Source organism: Triturus cristatus, chromosome 7, assembly GCF_964204655.1.
Source record: "Triturus cristatus chromosome 7, aTriCri1.1, whole genome shotgun sequence".
In the NCBI taxonomy this organism is placed as follows: domain Eukaryota; kingdom Metazoa; phylum Chordata; class Amphibia; order Caudata; family Salamandridae; genus Triturus; species Triturus cristatus.
In genome coordinates, this window is record NC_140590.1 from 821388181 (window position 1) to 821408256 (window position 20076).

At 44.5% G+C, this 20076-nt stretch overlaps 1 protein-coding gene across 1 annotated transcript in view; it reads left to right on the forward strand.

Moving 5' to 3' along the window:
• Nucleotides 1–20076, forward strand: part of PDGFRB (platelet derived growth factor receptor beta) — a 213585-nt gene that overhangs the window by 140169 nt on the left and 53340 nt on the right. Inside the window, exons 9-15 of the mRNA XM_085617731.1 lie at nucleotides 1744–1859; nucleotides 3608–3737; nucleotides 5647–5867; nucleotides 7568–7662; nucleotides 8188–8320; nucleotides 11233–11337; nucleotides 11749–11859. Of these exons, the coding sequence (XP_085473857.1) occupies nucleotides 1744–1859; nucleotides 3608–3737; nucleotides 5647–5867; nucleotides 7568–7662; nucleotides 8188–8320; nucleotides 11233–11337; nucleotides 11749–11859 (911 nt within the window). The remainder of the gene's footprint in view (nucleotides 1–1743; nucleotides 1860–3607; nucleotides 3738–5646; nucleotides 5868–7567; nucleotides 7663–8187; nucleotides 8321–11232; nucleotides 11338–11748; nucleotides 11860–20076) is intronic.

Below are 20076 nucleotides of genomic sequence, written 5' to 3' on the forward strand. Positions count from 1 at the left end.
AACCTATTAGTACATTATGTGGTTTGCAAAATCCGAATCCATTTACAAAAAGTCTGTACTCAATTTTCAACCCCTTTTTGCAAATTAAATAATGCTACATCTAGCCCTAAATTATCACCGCGGAAATATCCAATTTTCTTCAGGTGACTGTTTTGAAGCTTCAAAAGTAGATTCTACCTTCCGTCCTTCCAAGACTGCCATTAAATTAGGTTATCACAAGGTCTGTTATTTACAGTGCTTAGAAATGTGCTGTGAGGCACTATAAAAATAAACTCAACAAAACAAATCTGCGTACTCCAATGTCATAATGCAACATTGATTTTCGCTCATGTTACATTGAAATTTTATTCATATAGCGCTTATATTTAAATAGTGCTGCATGTAAGTAATATCCTAATAGCAGTAAAGCAAAAAGAGAAATCATAACTTTGAATTTTGTTCCATTTACAGGCATGTTTTTGTTTACTTTTCTTGGAAAGGTAAAACCAGTGCCATGCTTTCCTGCAAGAGCCCTGTTTCCTATTTACAGGTTGACGTGCGCTGCATTGTCTTTTATCAATGAGGATGGGATTCTCACCCAGCCCCAACACTTAGCACACAGTATTGTTCATTTTTGATGAGAGTCGAGGCACCACAGGGGAGAAGGAAAGCAGTGGGAAAGCTTGATGGAAACCTGGCAAACAGATAATGGCCTTATGAGGAGAGAAAGGCTAGCAAAATGTTTGGGAGTGGACTGACCAGCCGGGCAAGCGGGCAAATCCCTGGGAGGCTGGAACCCCAGGAGGCCGGTATTGACACTTGGAGGCCGGTTTCAGCCTCTAGGAATGACGTGCTCATTACCGATCTCGGCCGCAACTTGAAAGAGTTACTCTTGTTCTAGCGCACATTAGCACGTCTGCCCATGCGGGCTGAAATGTTCATTTTTGCCAGGGCTGTTTTAAGTTTCCAGTCCGGCCCTGCTGGGCAGTCAGACCAGCAGCTTCAGCCTGGTCCACGGAACTTGACGGGGGTGGGGAGGAAGCTGAAGCCCTTTCAGCCCAATTGATGTTGCGCGCCTGCTGTACAAATGATGGGGCATATTATCAAGCACGGCGTTAAAATTATCGCCGACTTAGTGGCAGAAAACTGCCGCTAAAGCGGCGATAATGGGCTTGATAATATGCCGCAGAGAATTCCAATAGAAGCCCATGTTGACACCAGAATATGGGCTTCTATGGGAATTCTTAAGGGCATATTATCAAGCTCATTATCGCCGCTTTAGCGGCAGTTTTCTGCTGCTAAAGCGTCGATAATTTTAACGCCGTTTCTTGATAATATGCTGACAGATAGACCGGCGGAGAGACGGAAGGATGACCAGAGGGACAGACGGAGGGACAGACAGACAGACAGACAGACAGACAGACAGACAGATAGACAGATAGACAGATAGATAGATAGATAGATAGATAGATAGATAGATAGATAGATAGATAGATAGATAGATAGATAGATAGATAGATAGATAGATAGATAGATAGATAGATAGATAGATAGATAGATAGATAGATAGATAGATAGATAGATAGATAGTCTATAACCAACAAATCAGGGGCTCTTTCATTTCCAAAGTGGCAGAGTTAGGAAGCTACTGAGATGGCACCTTTTGTGTGCCAACCCCCAATAAAATGTGTAGAATGTGTATTCCTATTATTTTGCACCATGCATCTCAACCAAGCATGTTCAGAAACTGTCTTTTTCTTCCAGGTATCACAGTAACTTGTCCCTCGTGCGAGTGAAGGAAGACGAAGGAGGACATTACACACTTAAAGTTTTCAATGAAGATGACGCACAAGAGTTCTCCTTTCACCTTCAGATTAACGGTACACAACAAAGCATTTCAAGTCACTAAGGCATTCCAGCTCAAATAAACATTTAAGTCACCGCATAGGCTCAATATGGCACAGCGAAAGTAGAAGCAAAGTACACAAACAAATGAAGCTGTGTAGCAGTTCATACAGCACAGAAACAACTTAGTTCAAGCAAATTTACATTTAGTGGGAGTCAAGGCAGGGGTGAGGATTCACACTGGATTAACCTCCATTCTGCCCATGCATAGTCCATATTTGTTTAATGTGAGCACTGGGATTATCTGTGCAATTCACACTATCTCTCTCTCTCTCTCTCTCTCTCTCTCTCCCTGACCTACAGCCAGTGTAACTCCAGATTTTTCTCTTCACTTGCTACAAATACTGTATGTGTTACAGAGGCTAAAGCCAGTGTATGTGTGAGGAAGCCAGAGCATGATTCTCTTCTCACGTCTCATGATCTGTGTGTGCCCAAATGTCACTTCTGAGATCTACAACAAGCAGATGCTCCAGGGGTCGCATTATACATGCAGCACATTTTCCTTCATTGAGCTAGGCGCCCAGCACAATGAAGGAAAATACATCGTATTATGATGAATGCCTTGCCCTCAGGGCAGCTGCGAACTCACGCTGCCCTGGGCGCAGCACATTCATGTGAAAAACGGAGCAGCTGCTTTGAAGCCGCGTTTTCACAATGACTGCACCCGCCTGCAAGAGGATGTCTGGGGGGTCCATAGGACCCCCTTTCCCTCCTCCAAAGGGCTGCTTCAGGGGGCGCACGGACAGTGTGCCATCTTTTAAGTGGAGCACTGTCAGTGTTCCTCCTCAGAGCTTCTATGCCTCTGCACCCACATCTGTAATACGGCGTTGGCGGATACACAAAGGGATTCCCTCATTTGCATGGGGCACGCCCCATGCAAATGAGGGAATGCCCACTGAAGATAGGCTGGCGCTTAATGCGCGCCAGCGCTCTCAGTATTACAGAAGGGGCTGCACAAGCATCTGCGGGTCATTCTGTAATACCAAAGTGCCCCGGGGGTGCGCAAAGCGGGCACAAACGCCTGTTGCACCCCGAGGGCACAATCCATGCCATGTTCTGCGCATCACAGAGACCTCTTGCTATTTATTTTCCCAAGCTCTCGACGTAATTAAATTAAAACTCTCTTCCCATGGGTTATATGTGGAGTGCGTTCTAAGTGGGCAGTAAAATTCACCCTACGTCACATTGTCCTTTGTAATGTGCCTATGGGGGGCTGATATTCCTGATGACAAACATAATCCATATCAGAATCTTTACCCAAGCTCCATAAACAATTTTATGTCTTAGATGGGCACAAAAACCGTCTATAGTTCTCCTTGTCAAACAGACCACAGCCACTGTGTGCTCTAGTTGGCCACCCGAACTTGACCATAGCAAGATTTCCTGTTGCCACAGACTACGGATAAAGTGTGCTACAAGTATAGTGCAGTTATATCCCCAAAATGTGGTTCCCTTCTCAAACTCAGCACACTTGTTCATTACCAGTATCCATGCTGGGTTCTCATCTTTCCAAGTTGAAGTTCTAGGAAGTTGTAAGTTCTGTGCTTTTGTAATATTTATGCAAATGTTCACTTACTACATGAGTCTAGAAACGTGTGGGAGGAGAAAGCCATTCACCACTTACCTAAAGGGCAGGCCACCAATTAGAAACGAAACTTTAGGTTGATCGAGACCTGTGACACTGTTGACCTGGCTCCCTCATGTCTTCTTCCCTTGGGAGCAGTGCCGGCCCAAGTCCTGCTGCTGAAAGATTTCCACCATGATGCCAGTGGAGGGCAGGTAGTTGTGACCTGCATCAGCAAAGGAATGCCCTTGCCGGAAATCTCGTGGTATACCTGCCGCGACATGAAGAGGTAAGGGATACTTGACACTTATTGTACCCAGATTTTGTTGTGCCATGAGCCTAAAATGCAATGTAACTATAGGATCTGGCACCATTTAATGGCTTGAACTAATGTTTTGATATTTGACCACACAGACCAGCTTCTTAAGGCTTAGAAAAGCCAGTGGTTCATCATTTTTGTAGCGGGTAGTGGTGAATCAACTATTTTGGCCTATTTTTGATTCAGTGACAGACTATGACTCACACTTACTAACATTTTGCGTTAGCGCTCTAGGGACACAAAGCGGTACAAATGGCAGTGCCAATCAACTTTCACATGCGAACCTTACTTTGCACTGAAAGTTGACACGATCACAGCCAGAAATTGCTTTGATTCTTGCAACGCAGCACCTGGTACTCTGTGCAAAGTGGGTGCAATGGTTCAGGAACCATGCAATCACCTCCATGGTTCAGCATAAAGTCAGGTCTACTAGTACAGCACACCCTGGCTGAGCATGAAGTCCTATCACCAATGAAACCAGGTCTACTGACATAGAGGGCCTTGCCTTTGCAAGAAAACCTAGCACTAAATGACGCTAGGCATAAGCTTGGGTGAGCAGAATATCGTGATATTCTCTTGTGTAAGGCATCATTTCTGTAAAATTACACTTTTTACTTGACCTACTCTTGGGCAGGCGTCATCGCAGTCAAACTTGTATTTAAGGGTATCCCTTGATTGCACTCGTTGTGTAGAACAGCACTGATCTCTCTTTCCACCGCGGTGCCCTGAAATGGCTTATTTTGCACTAGCTTTGCAAATGACACCAGTAGCACACAACTCTTTTCAAATATGGCATTGCCCAATTTTGTATAGTTCCCTGGAAGCACTCTTGAAATTCTGGATGTGGTTTTTAGTAAATCTGAGCCTAAGTTTCTGGAGGAATTTAGTTATATTTAACCACGCATCTGGTCAATCAACGGTAAGTATATAAAATAGCATAGTTTATCAGACATAGATGGACTTCCCTGGCAGGAAATGATGAGTTTTTACTACAGCCTGGTCTATCAGGAAAGTCAATGCCATGGTAAGCTGCATATCAGCCTCTCATACAGACATCTTTTTATTCACACCGTTATTTAAAATATTTTCAAATTATAAATCTCCTTATGTCACACTTCTGCTTTATGTTACACTATGAGATGGAACACGTGCTGTATTGTGTGCTCTATAGTTTTACTTAATCTAGGAAAAGTTGTGTTCATAAGTGCTTTATCGTCTGGAATTGAACTTTTCAAATGCTGTGGATTTTGTGTTTGTTTTTAGGTTTCATTATGTGCCGTTTGCATTAAAGGTATAGTCTGGGTTAAGGTTGTACTTTTAGGTAAAAGTTGTGTGCCTGTCCTGACATTTTGGCTTTCGCGATATATTAGTTATATTTGTTGATCTTTTTGGCTGACGATTACTGTTAGGTTGATATGCTTCTGTGATAGAAATGTTACTTTTGAAGTTGCATGCTTTATTCGGCAGAACATTTTTGTCTGAGGTTAAATGTTAGAAGGGCCAAATAGTTTTTAGGTTTTGGTTGATGTATTTTAGTTCGAATTTCTGTTTTTGGTAGTTTTCAACAGAACCTGCACTTTTGGGTTCATTTTGTGCTATCGATGGTTGAAGTGCATTTTTTCTATGTGGTGATTTTAGGTGTCAATATGTTTTCTTTATTAAAATTATACCTTTAGTTTGAATTTTGGGATTAAGGTTGACTTCATGCTTTTTGGTTTACTGTTAAAATTGCAAATATTATTCTTGTGTTTTTTGTTTAATCTGCTATTTTGGTTGACATTTTATTTTTGGGGATATGGCGTGCTTTTGATGTCACTTTGCCCTTTCTTTGGTTGAAGTTGTGCTTCTGGATTGACTTTGTGTTTCTGTGTTTTGTAAGGTGCAACGGGAATGGATCCGAGCCATGGAAGGCGCTGGACAACAGCTCCAGTGTGCTGGAGCTGGAGACCAACTACACCGCCTTAGAGGCGCAGGAGCAGAAGGTCTTCCTGGTGAAGAGCACACTGCAGTTCCTGAGTGTGGAGGAGACCCTGTCTGTGCGCTGCTTGGCACACAACTTTCTGGGCGCCGACAACCTGGAGGTGACATTAGTGCCAAACTGTGAGTCCTCACATCTCGGGTGTTAGTGAAGGGTCATACTGGGTGGGGGAACTCACAAATATCCAGGAGGTTTGAGGAGATGGTGTAGTTTAGACTGATTCTAAGTTTCTCCACAAAGGGGGTTGGGCTACACACCCAGAATCCACGTGGGCAACTGCTGCAAGGCCGCTGTGGCCCAAGCAAGCCTGCAGAAGGAGTAGATGTTGACCTAGACGCTAGAAATCTCAGTGGTTGCTTTTTAAACACCTAATTTCCAAGTGACACATTCTATCAGCAGCAATCAGATCCGCTGAGGGATCTGGGGAGGATTCAAGGACATCCCTTTATTCATGGGGTTTGTCTGCCGCAAACCTCTCCACTTTAGGGAGTCATAGAGTTGTTCATGGGAAAACAAAATTATCTGACATGCATATGAAGATGTATGAACATTTTCTAAGGACCCACTGGTCAACTCCATCAATGCTTCGGTTTAAATTATAGTCAAAATGATTTAAGAAGTGAATGAGTGAATACCATTGTGCCGCGCATACTGCAGAAAGGATGCCTCGAAGCACTTGTATGCATTTTAACTACAGACTTTTGACACTGATCTGAGCCCGACAGATCAGTGTGAACTTTCTCCTGTGGTCTGGCTGTGGGCATAAGACCGGATCTGGAGCTCACAATCCAGCTTCTATTCCCATTTCACTTTTGGCCTCTGCTCAGATGAACAAATAGAATCACAGCTTTGAGGTAACACAGCCAACACTTATTTTTTTAACATGCCAAATAAATTCCTAGATGTTGCGGTCGGTATCATGAGTAAAAAGGGATCTGTGTAATTTTTATTTATTTATTGAGTTTTGTATAGCACAAACTTGACTCGAGGGTATCAGATCGCTTTACAGAATTAAACCAGCAGCAATTACTAGAGTTACCTAAGGAGTAAATACAGGTTCATAGTAACAGCATATAAAGAGATTAAAGGCTCTGTAACCTGTTCCAAGACATTGATTGATACATTCAGTGATAGGGAGAGTTAAGCTGGATGGTGTGAAGTCTCACTTTGACAGGGTACCAAACTGGCCTGATGTGTTCTCCCACGCCAATGATGCTGTCGCCTATGCCTCTGCTATAAGATGATTGGAGGGGTGGCAGTGATGAGGTTTTGTGGCAGTCCAGTTGCACAGAAGGTCACAAGAGGATGCCAATACCTTGTAGTCTGATGCTTATGAAGTGCTCGGAATCCCTACCTCCCAAGGCACTGCGGGGACCCATACGTCTGATCTACAAAAGAGAGTTCTCTGCTGGGCTGTTATGAAGGTAGCCAGGCTTTTAATGTGGTCTGGACTCAGACTGATAGTTTTGCAAAGACCTCACAGCTTAGGAGAAAGGTTCGTTTTCAAGTCTAGAGAATAAACGAAGCACATCACTGGGTCTGCACTCTTTGCGTTCCGTTTCAGGCGGGGTCCTCTTAGGATCACGACCAAGAGCAGATGGAGAACAGCACACCTCTTTCTAAAACGATTTACCAACCCGTGCCAGTAAAGCCCGAGGGGTCGCGGAGATGCATCAGATGAGAGCAAATACCACGCTAGAAGCACATTACTGACATTCTGAGTCCTGGAACATTTCTGCCTCTTTGTCTCTTAACATGAAGCAGAGCATCTTGTAGGCCAGGCCACAACTACTCATGGTTTGTGTTTGGTTTTCCTTTCCAGCCCTGCCCTTCAAGCTGGTGCTCATCTCTGCCGTCCTGGCGCTGGTGTTCCTGGTGGTGATATTCCTGATTATCCTCATCGCGCTCTGGCGAAAGGTAGCCTGCTTCTCCGGGGAAGCCCTCGTCAGGGGTGGCTTGTAAATTTATCTTGGGGCTGCCCCATGCGGCCCACAAAGAAGGGAATGCCTCCTGTCCATGAGGACGGTGCAGGGAGATCCGCCTGGGCATGTCTAACCATCAAATGACTGACAGATTTCATGTGCATCCGCGTTGAGAATGATGTTGGTGTGAATTAAAGGCATGTAAAAGGTTGAAACTTTGCCCCTGTGACGTCAAGAAGCTGGGGGAGAAGTCATGCAGTTACACATTTTATTATCATACATGTCATGAGAACTTATTAAAAATTCAAATCTGAGCTCTACCCTGAGTCAGTCACTCAGTTACCGCTACCGCAGTGATAAGGTCCCAGGAGCACTTAGACACCAATATCAGCCATCGTTTGAGAAAGCTTCAAGTGTAGCTGCCCACTGATGCTTGCTAACAGTATACCGCCCGCTTCCCTGTGGGTGGGTGTGTTGTGTGGTTGTCTTTGTTTGAACTCTCCCTTCTTTCCTCCTGCAGAAGCCCCGTTATGAGATCCGCTGGAAGGTGATCGAGTCAGTGAGCTCTGATGGCCATGAATACATCTATGTGGACCCCATGCAGCTGCCCTATGACTACAGCTGGGAACTTCCTCGAGAAAAGCTTGTGCTAGGTAAAGAAGGTGTCTACAGGGGGGATGGCTCTGGGCCTAGAACGGTCATCCATTATTATTCATTCAGAATATCTCTGGATCCCCCCATCCAATACAAGATGCCCAGTTCCTCAGAGAGATAAAAAAGCAGTGTTAGTGCAATGCTAAGTGTTGTGCTGTGGCTCAAAGGTGAGACAGCCCTACTCTGCGTGAGATCTGGACCCAAGGTACAATCGTGAACCCAAATATCAGTGCAAGATCAGCTGTCCAAGGGTAAGCATGCAAAATCTGTCATTTTGCATAAAACACACGTTACGCATAGGAATATAAAAATATTTTCCTGTTGTCCCTCCGTTCTGCTGGTTTATTTGGGTGTTATATTTTCACCAAAAGACAAGGCACACTATTTTAGTACATCTGGATTTACATGAAAATCTATGGGTATTACCACTGTCCTAACCAATTATTCCCACTTTACATAGATTATAGCTGGGTGTGTGCTTAGTGACGCAATTCGATTTGAGCACTGCACCAGTGTGGTGGGGGGGGACCCCAACTTTAGCAGCTTAAGCAGGGGATGCAACTAAGGTTGATAACCGGGCCAACTGGAACCACATCAACATTAATTAGTTGTTTTTAAACCTCTTACCTCTGCAGGTCTGCAGATAAAATGATATTAAAAAACACCAGTAGGAATTACCATGAGAGAGGGGTTAGGGCTTCCAGTTGGCATGAACAGAGAAGGAAACACAAAGAAAGACATTAAGTCAAGAGAGGAACACAGAGGAAAACAATGAGCATCAGAGAGGAAGCTATGAAAGAAAAAGAAGGATGAGGGAAACTAATGGGTTGATAGAAAGGGGGAATAAATGACCAGAGGAGAAAGGAAGGATGGAAACGTGGAAGGAATAATGTGGGAGTAGTGAAAGGATGAAAGAGTGAATCAATGTATGGAAGTGCGAAAGGATTGGTAGATGGAAGGGATGAAAGGTTGGATGGGGAGTGAAACGATTGATAGGTGAAAATGTGAATGGGTGGAGGTACAGGAAGATGGACAGATGGAGAAGAGTAAATGGGTGGATGGTTGAAAGATGGATGGACATATGAACATATTTCTGGGTGGATGGGTGAAAAGATGGATGGATGGGTTGATGAAAGGTGTAGGATGGATGGATGGCTAGATGGAAAGGTAAATGGAAGGGTAACTAGATGGATAGAAGGAAGGAGGATGAAAGGAACTTTTCGAAGGCGGGCCGCATTTGCGAGCTTCACAGGCTCAGTCTGATTAGAGGTATGTTTCAAGAGTGAGGTGTTTACATTTTCTGGCTACTGCCTTGCGCTGCACTTTTGGATCAAAGTGTTTGCATTTTTTTTTGTGGCTCTTAGTACTGCAAAGGGATGCCTTGTACGTTATTGTAAACCTGAGCATGGGTGCCCAAAACGAAAGGAGCGATCGAGCAGCCTTTCAGTGTATGCAGAGAGCTGGTGGGCACACAATACCAGCCGCGGCCTTGAATTCCGATAAGAACTGTTTCACAGCAGTGGGTAGCAATGACGTACTGCGTACCGGCACTCTGATGACGGCCCGGCACTTCCTTTTTTTTTTTTTTTTTTTTTTACAAATTAAGCACTGGTATCTGCACTTTTATATTTCCATTTCAAGCACTGGGTAGCATCAGACTCTTGGCATCGCTGGCAGCACCAGTCACTCACCATATGCCACTCACTAGGCACACAGAAAAGGCGCATGACCTTTCTCCGATAAGCCATGCCTACTTGAGAAAGAGGTGGGAAGGCCCTTCCTGCTGTGCATGGGGCCAGTGAGCGCGAAAAGGGCTGATAAGCCTCACAGCTCAGGGGCCCACGCGCCTGCGTTCTGATGATGTCACAGAGCGTCACTCACCAGGGTCTAGACAGGGGAGATTGGCTAAGGTTTGTAGCCGTGGTGTGAGAATGATGCATCTACAAACAGGTTAGGCTTACACAAACATTCCCTGACAGCTGAGAAGGTTATCTTTGACTTTTAAGGCGAGTGGAAACATTTAAATCTGGTGAGTGCGCTTGAGAATTCAGAATTACGAAAGAGAAAAAAATGACTTCTATTTCAAAGGAGGAAATTAATGGACGAGGGTGTAGGGAGCACTTCTTGACATCTGAGATCGTAAATACTTTAATTCTTGGCATCTCTTCCCGTCACATCTACAAGTGAAGGAAATAGGAGACAGGCCTGCAAATAATTAGCAATAGCAGTGAATGCTTTTCAGAAATAAATAAGTGGGCGAGCACTGCCCTCTGGTGGTTCACTGAGTAACGTAAAATGGGCGGTTTTCCTACTCTTCACTAACTGAAGTACAAGTGAGGGATAAAATAAAAATCAAATTCTGGCAATTCCGGAAGTATGTCTCGAAACCTAAAACCCAGAATAATGGCAATAACAGGCTGGAGGTCGCGCATTAAGAGCAACATTTGAAAATATTTACCCAGGAAGGAAAGGAAATGCATGGGATCGTGTAGGAGTGCATTTCGGAATTCTTGATATATCCAATGGGAGATATTAATTTCTTTACATTCTCTCTACTCCCAAAGTCATCCAGGCACTCTGACTCTCTTATCTCGTTAGTTATCAGCGCAATGGTATAAATATTCATAGGTAGCAGACTACAACAGCAAAAATACAATGAAATGCATTAAAAATATATGTGCGCAGTAACGCAAGGGTTTAATTCAAACTGAGCAAAATCGTGAAATGTTCCAGCACAGGCTAGGCAATCGTTTTCCCCCTCAAAAATGTACTCTGGAGGGCATCACACAATACATGTAACATGACAAATTATACTGCCTCTTATTAATAAATGAGCACATCATATGAAGGTCCATTATGTGTTGACTCTCGTCGATTCCTGGCTACTGACCTCATTTGCTTCTTGACACAGGTCGGACCCTGGGCTCGGGCGCCTTCGGAAGAGTCGTGGAAGCGACAGCGCATGGCCTCGGCCATTGCAAGTCTGCCATGAAGGTGGCTGTGAAGATGCTGAAGTGTGAGTGAGATTCCTATCGCTTCCTATGCAAACTATACATTTCTAGCCGAACCCCCCCTGTTTTCTTCCACTAATTGTGCTTTTTAAACACTACCTGCCCAGGAGAAACGCCCTTTGGATTCTCAATATTTGAGGATTCTGTATGACCATGCTTTCAATGGCCCTTTTAGCACCATATAAACATCATATAAGCCCACCCAACCAACACACTGTCAACTGATGGCGTCCTGAATAACATGCATTTATAAACAAAAATCCTAAAAACAGCATGGCTATTCCCCCACTGTGCCAGATTTTGTTTTCTTCAACTGCTGCCACCTAATAAAAGAAGTCTTTGCTGTAAGCCAATGCAGTGCTAGGATCTAACACCTACACCGTTTTCCTTTGCCTTTTCTTTCAATTTTTTCACAGCTACGGCTAGGACCAGCGAGAAGCGCGCCCTGATGTCTGAACTGAAGATTATGAGTCACTTGGGCCCTCATCTCAACATTGTGAACCTGCTGGCGGCGTGCACTAAAGGAGGTAACCGACCCCTCAATATCCCAGACCATGTGCCCATCTCCACACGCGTGGTCTGACCTGAGTATTACCGCTCTGGGACCAGGAGGCAGTTTTTCCCTTGTGTATCAGGAAACACATGCTCTGCCCTCTATCACACCAGAATAAATATGGGTTTACAGTTACAGACCGACTCTCAGACAAAACGTGCATCCTTCCTCCATTGGAGAGTCCACGGCCTCTTGCCTCAGCCCCATGGATTCCTCATACATCCAACATTGCGCCCTCAGTTACCCAGAGACCATGTGATCTCCACCAGCATTAATGTATGCAGTTATTTACACATGTAGGTTAGGTAGATATGTCTGTTTTATGCACCAAAGTATGTCTGCATACATACTCATTCATTCACTTCTATATGATTTTTGTTGAGTGGGGACAGACAAGTTCATGCTTCGGAGCGTTGTGCAGCATCTATGGGTCTAAATCAGGAAATGGGACAGATCGGCCTGCCTCACGGCCATCAGCTCACAGGTCTTGCACAGTTGAAGAGCTTGAGTCCTATAACGCTTTACCCAGGGCTATAAGTGGGCCTGGTCTCACCAGGTCTAAGCACCGGCAGTTTTTTAAAGGGGGCCTCGAAATTGGTCTCTATCGGGCTCTGTTTTGTGCCCTGGCACAGGCGGTCCATTTATTTCCGGACTGCAGTGATAGCAGGCACATAGATTTGCACGTGCTCACACTGCTCGCTTCTCACTAGTGGAGAAGTTACGGCATGACGTCATGCCAGGTGAGGGGTGTAGGGGAAGGGAAATCCTTTAAAGAGAGTCATTTTCTCTCTGGATTTCTCTTCTCTTTTTCAAACTCAAGAGCAGCAACATTGTCGTGGTGTCAAAGGGCTTCAAGTGAAAGCTTTTTCAATATTATATACAAGCCATAGTTGCTGCTTATTTATCTTATGCATCTAACAAGCATTGACAAAGCCAATAGTCCTGCCATGTTGTAGGTATGATGTTACTTGTTGTATCATATATCTGGATGCAATGGCAAAAACAGCAACATACAAGTCCGACAGCACGTTATGCTAAGCACAGATTTTTAGCTTTCATGGTCTTAAGCCACGCCCTTAATTACACTGGCCACACCCCTTTGCGAGACCTCCCAGTTTTTTCATCCCACTTAAAGCCTTGACTTTACTTAAATTAGGCCTAGAATTTAACTCTGAAAGAGACATCCGTCTCCCTCCACCAGTGTATCGTCACCTGCGACTCTGGTGCCAATAATAAGTCTAAGGCAGGGATCTCTGCAGTATCCGCGCCTCCCTGCGGTCTGCTAGAGCCCTGCTGTGTAAGCATCCGACAGTGGTATTTGTTGTTCAATTTTACCTGATATGGTGGCGCAGAGGTATTGTGGTACCAGCTCAGAGCTGGCAGGAGCTTCTGAGGGATTCCCTCAGCCTTGGGGAGAGGGTGGCTGGTGTCATCAAAGCGCCCCAAAGCACAGTGGTAATCACAAGGCTTCCATGCTGTGCGCACGTTACCCAATTCTAGAGATTACCTCGCCAATATCAAGGCATTCCCAGGACCTTCATGGGAGTCCCTGCGATGCTCCTGCTGTCAGGGAGGTGCCTGCACACCCCACTGTGCCTTTATACCACTTGACCCATGGGACCCTGGGATCGCCCCCCATGCTGCTGTGCATGAAAAGCTGTGCGGGGGGGGGGGAATCTCGGGCATTGCCTGTCCCAGGGGTCTCCGCCAGGCCCTCTTTCCCTCTGGAGGCCGTGCAGGACTGGGGCGCATGCACCTGAGATGCGGATGACGGTGCTCGCCGCTTGGCATTCTCCAGCCGTGGCTCGGTGGCTAAAGTGGTAGTCAAGGTGCAGGAATGGCCTGTGCCAGTTCTATACGAAGGACTTGGGCATATATAATATATCCAGCGATTAACTAGATGGGTCGTTAGAACGGTCAGTGTGGTTTATTTAGTCCCCCTTAAGATATAACCGCATTAACATACATTTTTTGTGACGTATTACACTGTTGTATTTGACTAGTAACATAAAAACGCTAATGCACGAGTGTAGGTGAGCACACAATCCTGCTTGTAAACTATTCAGAAATAGAAGTATGCGTCTAAGGCACGACCACACACTATTGCTGACAATAGTCCAGTTCAAGGCTGCCCATTACACAAAATACGGGGATCATGCCCAGAATATGTACAGTTAGATTTAATGGGGTAACCCAGTAACCCTCAGAACCTGGGTACGTATATGAAAAGGAAAAAAGTGGTTCTGTTGGGAGTGAACTTGATTTAAGGAACACTGAATGTGTATAAGAGATTGTTACAAAAAAGTGTACCTAATCACAAGAAAACACACACACATAACAAATATTACTCTAACCAACGTAAAGTGATTTTCGTTCTCAATATATTTTTAAATGTACATGATTATTATTGCAATATAAGACTGACCCAACGGACAATACATAAATACATTTAGTGAACAATAGTGTACAATCACATTAACAATCAACATGGACTTGACATCATGAACATATATTTGGACAAAAACATTAACATTAAAAGAATGATGATCCGTAGTTCGTAGCATATAACACCACAATATGTATTATTCAATATTCCAATGGTGGAATTGCATGGATCAATCAAATAGATAACGTCGACGTTTCGACCCTAGGAATACGTGTAGATTTATACGCATCAAAGACGGGTCTTCATCAGGACAACGACAACCAGTCAGTCTGTAATTACAGAACATATAATCAAAACCTCAAAGTTATGTGTGTGTTTAAGTAATTATTCTACAGCGATTATGTGGCTGCTGCTCACCTGAGGACTAAGAATCGATTTGTATATATATCTCCTTGTGTCGCATACGGTGAAAGTAATCAAAAATATCCCTGCGACATGGCAAAATTCCTGCAACAAATAACGTAAAGTAACTCTCATGTAGGGTAAAATATATAATCATAGTCCGTATGGTGACTTATCGCCGGCACATACCTTACGAAGCTCCTGCGCAGGGCAGACAAATTACCATCAAGGCGATCAACAATGTCTACAAATAAACGCATATTGGATATCGTTAGTGACGTAGTGAACGACGGAATTAATTTAAAGAAAGTCACCTATTTATAAGCTTAAATGTACTAGCAAGGTCTGCGCCTGAATCTACGATACCGTCCTTGGACTGGTATCCACACTGAATGGTAACTCCCAGAGCGATGTCAAAGTCCTGTGCGGGCTAATGCATACGTCTACAATGACCCATGAGCGTAAATTAAATAGATTTATTAACGTCATGATAAAGGGCATACTCAAAATACCAATACGCAACAGACGTATTCAAGCTTGCGTGGCCTCTATATTCTGAAGCTATGAAACTGAATAAACCGAAACAATTCGGTTGAGGAACTTGCATTGACCCCCACTCCGTAAACCGTGAAATTGACTAAAACAGGGGCAAACAGCACAGAGTGAATAATGCCCGCCGCTGAAAAACATGCGCCTCTGATCTAAATGTAAATGCTCCCAGACTTACTTAGAGCCGAATGAATCCGCTTCCAGTCTCTCACAGTCCGGACAAACAAAGAGCCGAACCTGGAGATGCAGTCAGCTGCTTAAGTAAACGCGCGCGAAAAATTGTGTGTCAGCCAAATCGAAAACACGACATGGAACGGGGGCCAAGGCTGAAGCAGGTATTATTCAAAAAACGTGAAATGGATGCGGAATCTTGAAGGCCCTGGAGTGGGGGTCCTATCGAAAGGTTTAGAACGTTGTTCTCAGGTGAGCAGCAGCCACATAATCGCTGTAGAATAATTACTTAAACACACACATAACTTTGAGGTTTTGATTATATGTTCTGTAATTACAGACTGACTGGTTGTCGTTGTCCTGATGAAGACCCGTCTTTGATGCGTATAAATCTACACGTATTCCTAGGGTCGAAACGTCGACGTTATCTATTTGATTGATCCATGCAATTCCACCATTGGAATATTGAATAATACATATTGTGGTGTTATATGCTACGAACTACGGATCATCATTCTTTTAATGTTAATGTTTTTGTCCAAATATATGTTCATGATGTCAAGTCCATGTTGATTGTTAATGTGATTGTACACTATTGTTCACTAAATGTATTTATGTATTGTCCGTTGGGTCAGTCTTATATTGCAATAATAATCATGTACATTTAAAAATATATTGAGAACGAAAATCACTTTACGTTGGTTAGAGTAATATTTGTTATGTGTGTGTGTTTTCTTGTGATTAGGTACACTTTTTTGTAACAATCTCTTATACACATTCAGTGTTCCTTAAATCAAGTTCACTCCCAACAGAACCACTTTTTTCCTTTTCAGAATATGTACAGAGCATTGCCCTGCACTGTATATCAAAAATGCAATACAAAACTATATAACCACTGACATCAGCGCCAGCAGCTCGAGACCCATCCGCACCTACCAGTCCCAACACGCCACAGGCTCACAGCATTGCTCAAACTGTCAACATGCAGGACATTTATTTGTTCTAAGTGACTTTTCCCTCTTGATCTATCCCCACACTGGCCGATACCTGGACTGGACCCCAGATCATCATGGGTTTCCACCCTCTGTTGGAAACTCCTTCTCCGGCAACGTAAAAGGTGGAATTATGGTAGAAAGTGGAGGCTTGTTAACAAGACAGAAAAACACAAAGCACAAAAAAAGAAGAAATAGAGGCGCACATCTAAATATATCTATACCAAAATTGTTGAATACAAAGACAGTTAAACTAAGATTACATTCACTTAATCCGGGGAACCGATGGCAACAACTTTCTTTTCTTTGCGAGAAGTGTGTAATGTTCTGCTCAGAACCAACCTTTATTACTTGATGAAAAAGCAATCAGGGTCAAAGTTCTTAACCACCTCTCATTATACCAGTTGCCTCGATTCATACACAATCTTCGATTTACCCACACTGGATAACTTTACATAAATAACTATAAAAATAAATGAATGCATTAATTAATGAGGCATTGGGAACCTATGGCACGGGTCTGCTTCTTGATTAATGCTGAACACCGAGCACAGTACAGGAACAGATGCTAAGCTGGCAGCCAGAGCGAGGTGAACGCCTGCAGCAGACGCCGCAGCAGCCTACAAGCAGGAACCGAGATCACTGGTGTTGGAGCGACCTCTTGTGATTCGAGTATGACACTTGCTGAGGTACCACAGGCGCCCATCGGTAAACCCACCAGTTTGGGGGAGTCACAGGCATTTCGTTCCAAGAAATTAATTGAAAACAAAACTCGGTGCAGTAGTGACATCTACTGGCCAGTTAACGTGTTGTACTGGCCTTTGTTCTATTGGGATCTTGTACCTCATTTCTTAGTAACGAGGAGAGGAGACAAACCCAAAGAGGGAAAGGGAGGTCACTGTAGTTTTTAGATCTCGCCTGGTAAACGCAGCGCGAAGCGCTGTCGCCAGCGAGATCTATTGTTGCTGACTTGCCTCGGAAGTGGGACAGGAGATGGGCACGCGCATGGTCTCGGTGGATGTGAGTTGGTGTACGCGCTTACAGCCACGCGGCGTGCACATCTCCTGTCCCCCTTCCCTCGCAAGCCAGCATGCAGTTTCACTATCGTCCTCACCAGCCTCATGTAATTTTTTTTTTAAATGCGCACGCGCGCTCCAAGCGCGGCGCGCCTTGCGATGTACAACATGCAATTTTTTTTTTTTTTTAAATGCACACGTGCACTCCAAGCGCTGCGCGCTTTGCGTACAGCATGCCCCACTTACCAGCTCTTGTGGGGACTCCGGCTGGTCGCGTGTCTTCAGCAGCTCACAGCAGCACCACGCGGGGCTCCGTCTTGCTCACAGGAGCCCCGTCTGAAACCATGCGGCATTCACGAAGGCGGGGTGGGCTCCCGCCGGACTTCTGCTTTTGTTTTTTTGCCTTGGCTGCTTTGGCGGCTCCCTCCCTGGGCTGCACGATGCAGCACTCATTAAAGTACGGCGGCTTTTGAAGTCCACACGCGCCGCTGCCACTGGGCATGAGCTGCAGTCGTAGAACACGCAAAAAATTCAGTTACAGCGCATGCGCGGGCAGCCCTCGACCTCCCACGTCTTCTCCCCGGCCCGAATATGGCGGAAGAGGCTCTAGTAACTACCGGGCTTGTTACTGTAGTGTCTTTAGGTGAGTGCGCGGGGGCGCCCGTGGTGGCTTTTCCCCTTCTGTTCTTGGGCCGTGCTCGCACTGCCAGTGAGTGTCCATCGGGCATCATCACACAAGAGTACAGTTTGACAACTTTGCAGACTACCACTAAATACATTTCAGGTTTACACCTAATAAGCGACGGGTTACTTGTTTACAGGGAGTTGTGGTTTCACTCCATCTGCCTTACTTTATTTGATTTGCATTTAAATGTTTGATCAACTTGTTCTTTATGGAACTGCGCAAATGTGGTGCCTGGCTATTTGGCAATGTGCAGATGGTTTGATTCACTGGGTTTAAATCACTGGAACGCTGCCATTTAAACGAACACTGCTGAATATAAAGCAGAGTCAGAAATATGCAGATTCAAATCTGCATTCCTTTCATGCGCACATTGCACAGCTCCATGAGGCACGCGCCTTGCACTTCACCTGTCCTATTTCTAGACCACTGACGGGACTATTGGCTTTGAGCATAAATGTCAACATCGCAGTCTCCACCGCAGAGCTCGAAGACACTTAAAGTCGAACACAATGAAGGAAAAATGAACACCTTCATGTTTTCCACAACGCAGCATATCATCCAAAAGACATTTTAATTCCAGCACAACTCTCAACATGCCATTATCTGCTCCTCCACTACTGGCTGGCCCTTCTTGCTCCTTTCACAACATCAAACCTACGCCATCAAGAGAACAAAATGTCTGCCCAATTGATGCACTGCTTCTAGAACTTTCAGCATTTCATTCTACACCATCCTCCCTCAATATACTTCATCCGTCTATCATCTACTTGTGATTAAAGCGCAGGCTGCTGCTCCCTTGGGGGAAGCATGTGGTGTTAGGGTAGCACTGCCTACTTAGGAACTGGGGGGAACGGGACTCACTTAAAGTCTTGGCGTCGGTTCAGTCAGCATCGTGTGATTCTGGGCAAGCCGCTTAATCTCTCCGTGACTCAAATAAAGACCATGACCTTGTGTAATGTAACTGGCGTTCATGTAAAGTGCTCCAGCACCTTCACACATGTTCGCGCCATACAAAACTGCCAAAAGAAACGGTCTGCATTATTCCACTGTGACCAGTCTGCAGATGTCGGCGTAAGAGCAATATTTAGACGAATGCTACCTGTAGCCTCTTTAGCCAGACATTTAAAGTACATTGTTTTCCATTTAGGCTTTTGACCTGAAAAGCGCATTAAATCTCATTCCAACTTTCTTTTTCAATAAAAAAAAGCATTTGCAATGCAATAGGTCTCGCTTTTGCGAGAGTTTGAGCTATTCGCATTGTAAATAACAATGCCTTTTATTTATGTTTTGAAAACTTGCAAGAGGGGCGTAAACATGCACTCTGTACTTATAGCCTTTGCTTACGAGAAGCATGGCTGGCAATACCTGCGCCAATTTTACTGCCAGCCTTGCTTCTCGTAAGCAAAGACTATCTGTACAAAGTGCGTGTTTACGCACCGCTTGCAGGTTTTCAAAACACATCAATAAAAGTCATAGGCATTTACAATGCCAATAGCTCAAACTCTTGCAAATGCGAGACCTATTGTATTGCAAATGCTTGTTGTGTTTGCTGAGGAAGAGATTGCCAAACATACTAATCTGGTCAGGCAGGCCTTACTAACGTGTTTAAGTATCCACAGTGTGATTATTAGAAGAAATAGGGATGGAGGTTTTGAAGAATATTTGAGGTCCCTTCCCTTTTGACACATAATCTCAGCTAAGATATACATGACAAAACATGTTAGTGATGGCCCATTATAGGGTGGCTTACTGCTGCTCATTTTTTCCACTTAAAACAAAGCACTGCTATCAGCGTAATGCTTATTTGGCCAGAGCCTGGCGCCCCCACTGGGATCACTTGAAGAACCCACCCCCCCTCCCGAGAGGGCCTTCCCCCCAGTTTGAAGAACCCTGCCCTAGGAGGACTGGTAGGGCCAGATTCAGAAACTGCAATTTGTAGTACGTAAGGAAGTACAAACTATTACTACTTAATTACTAGCAAATACAATTT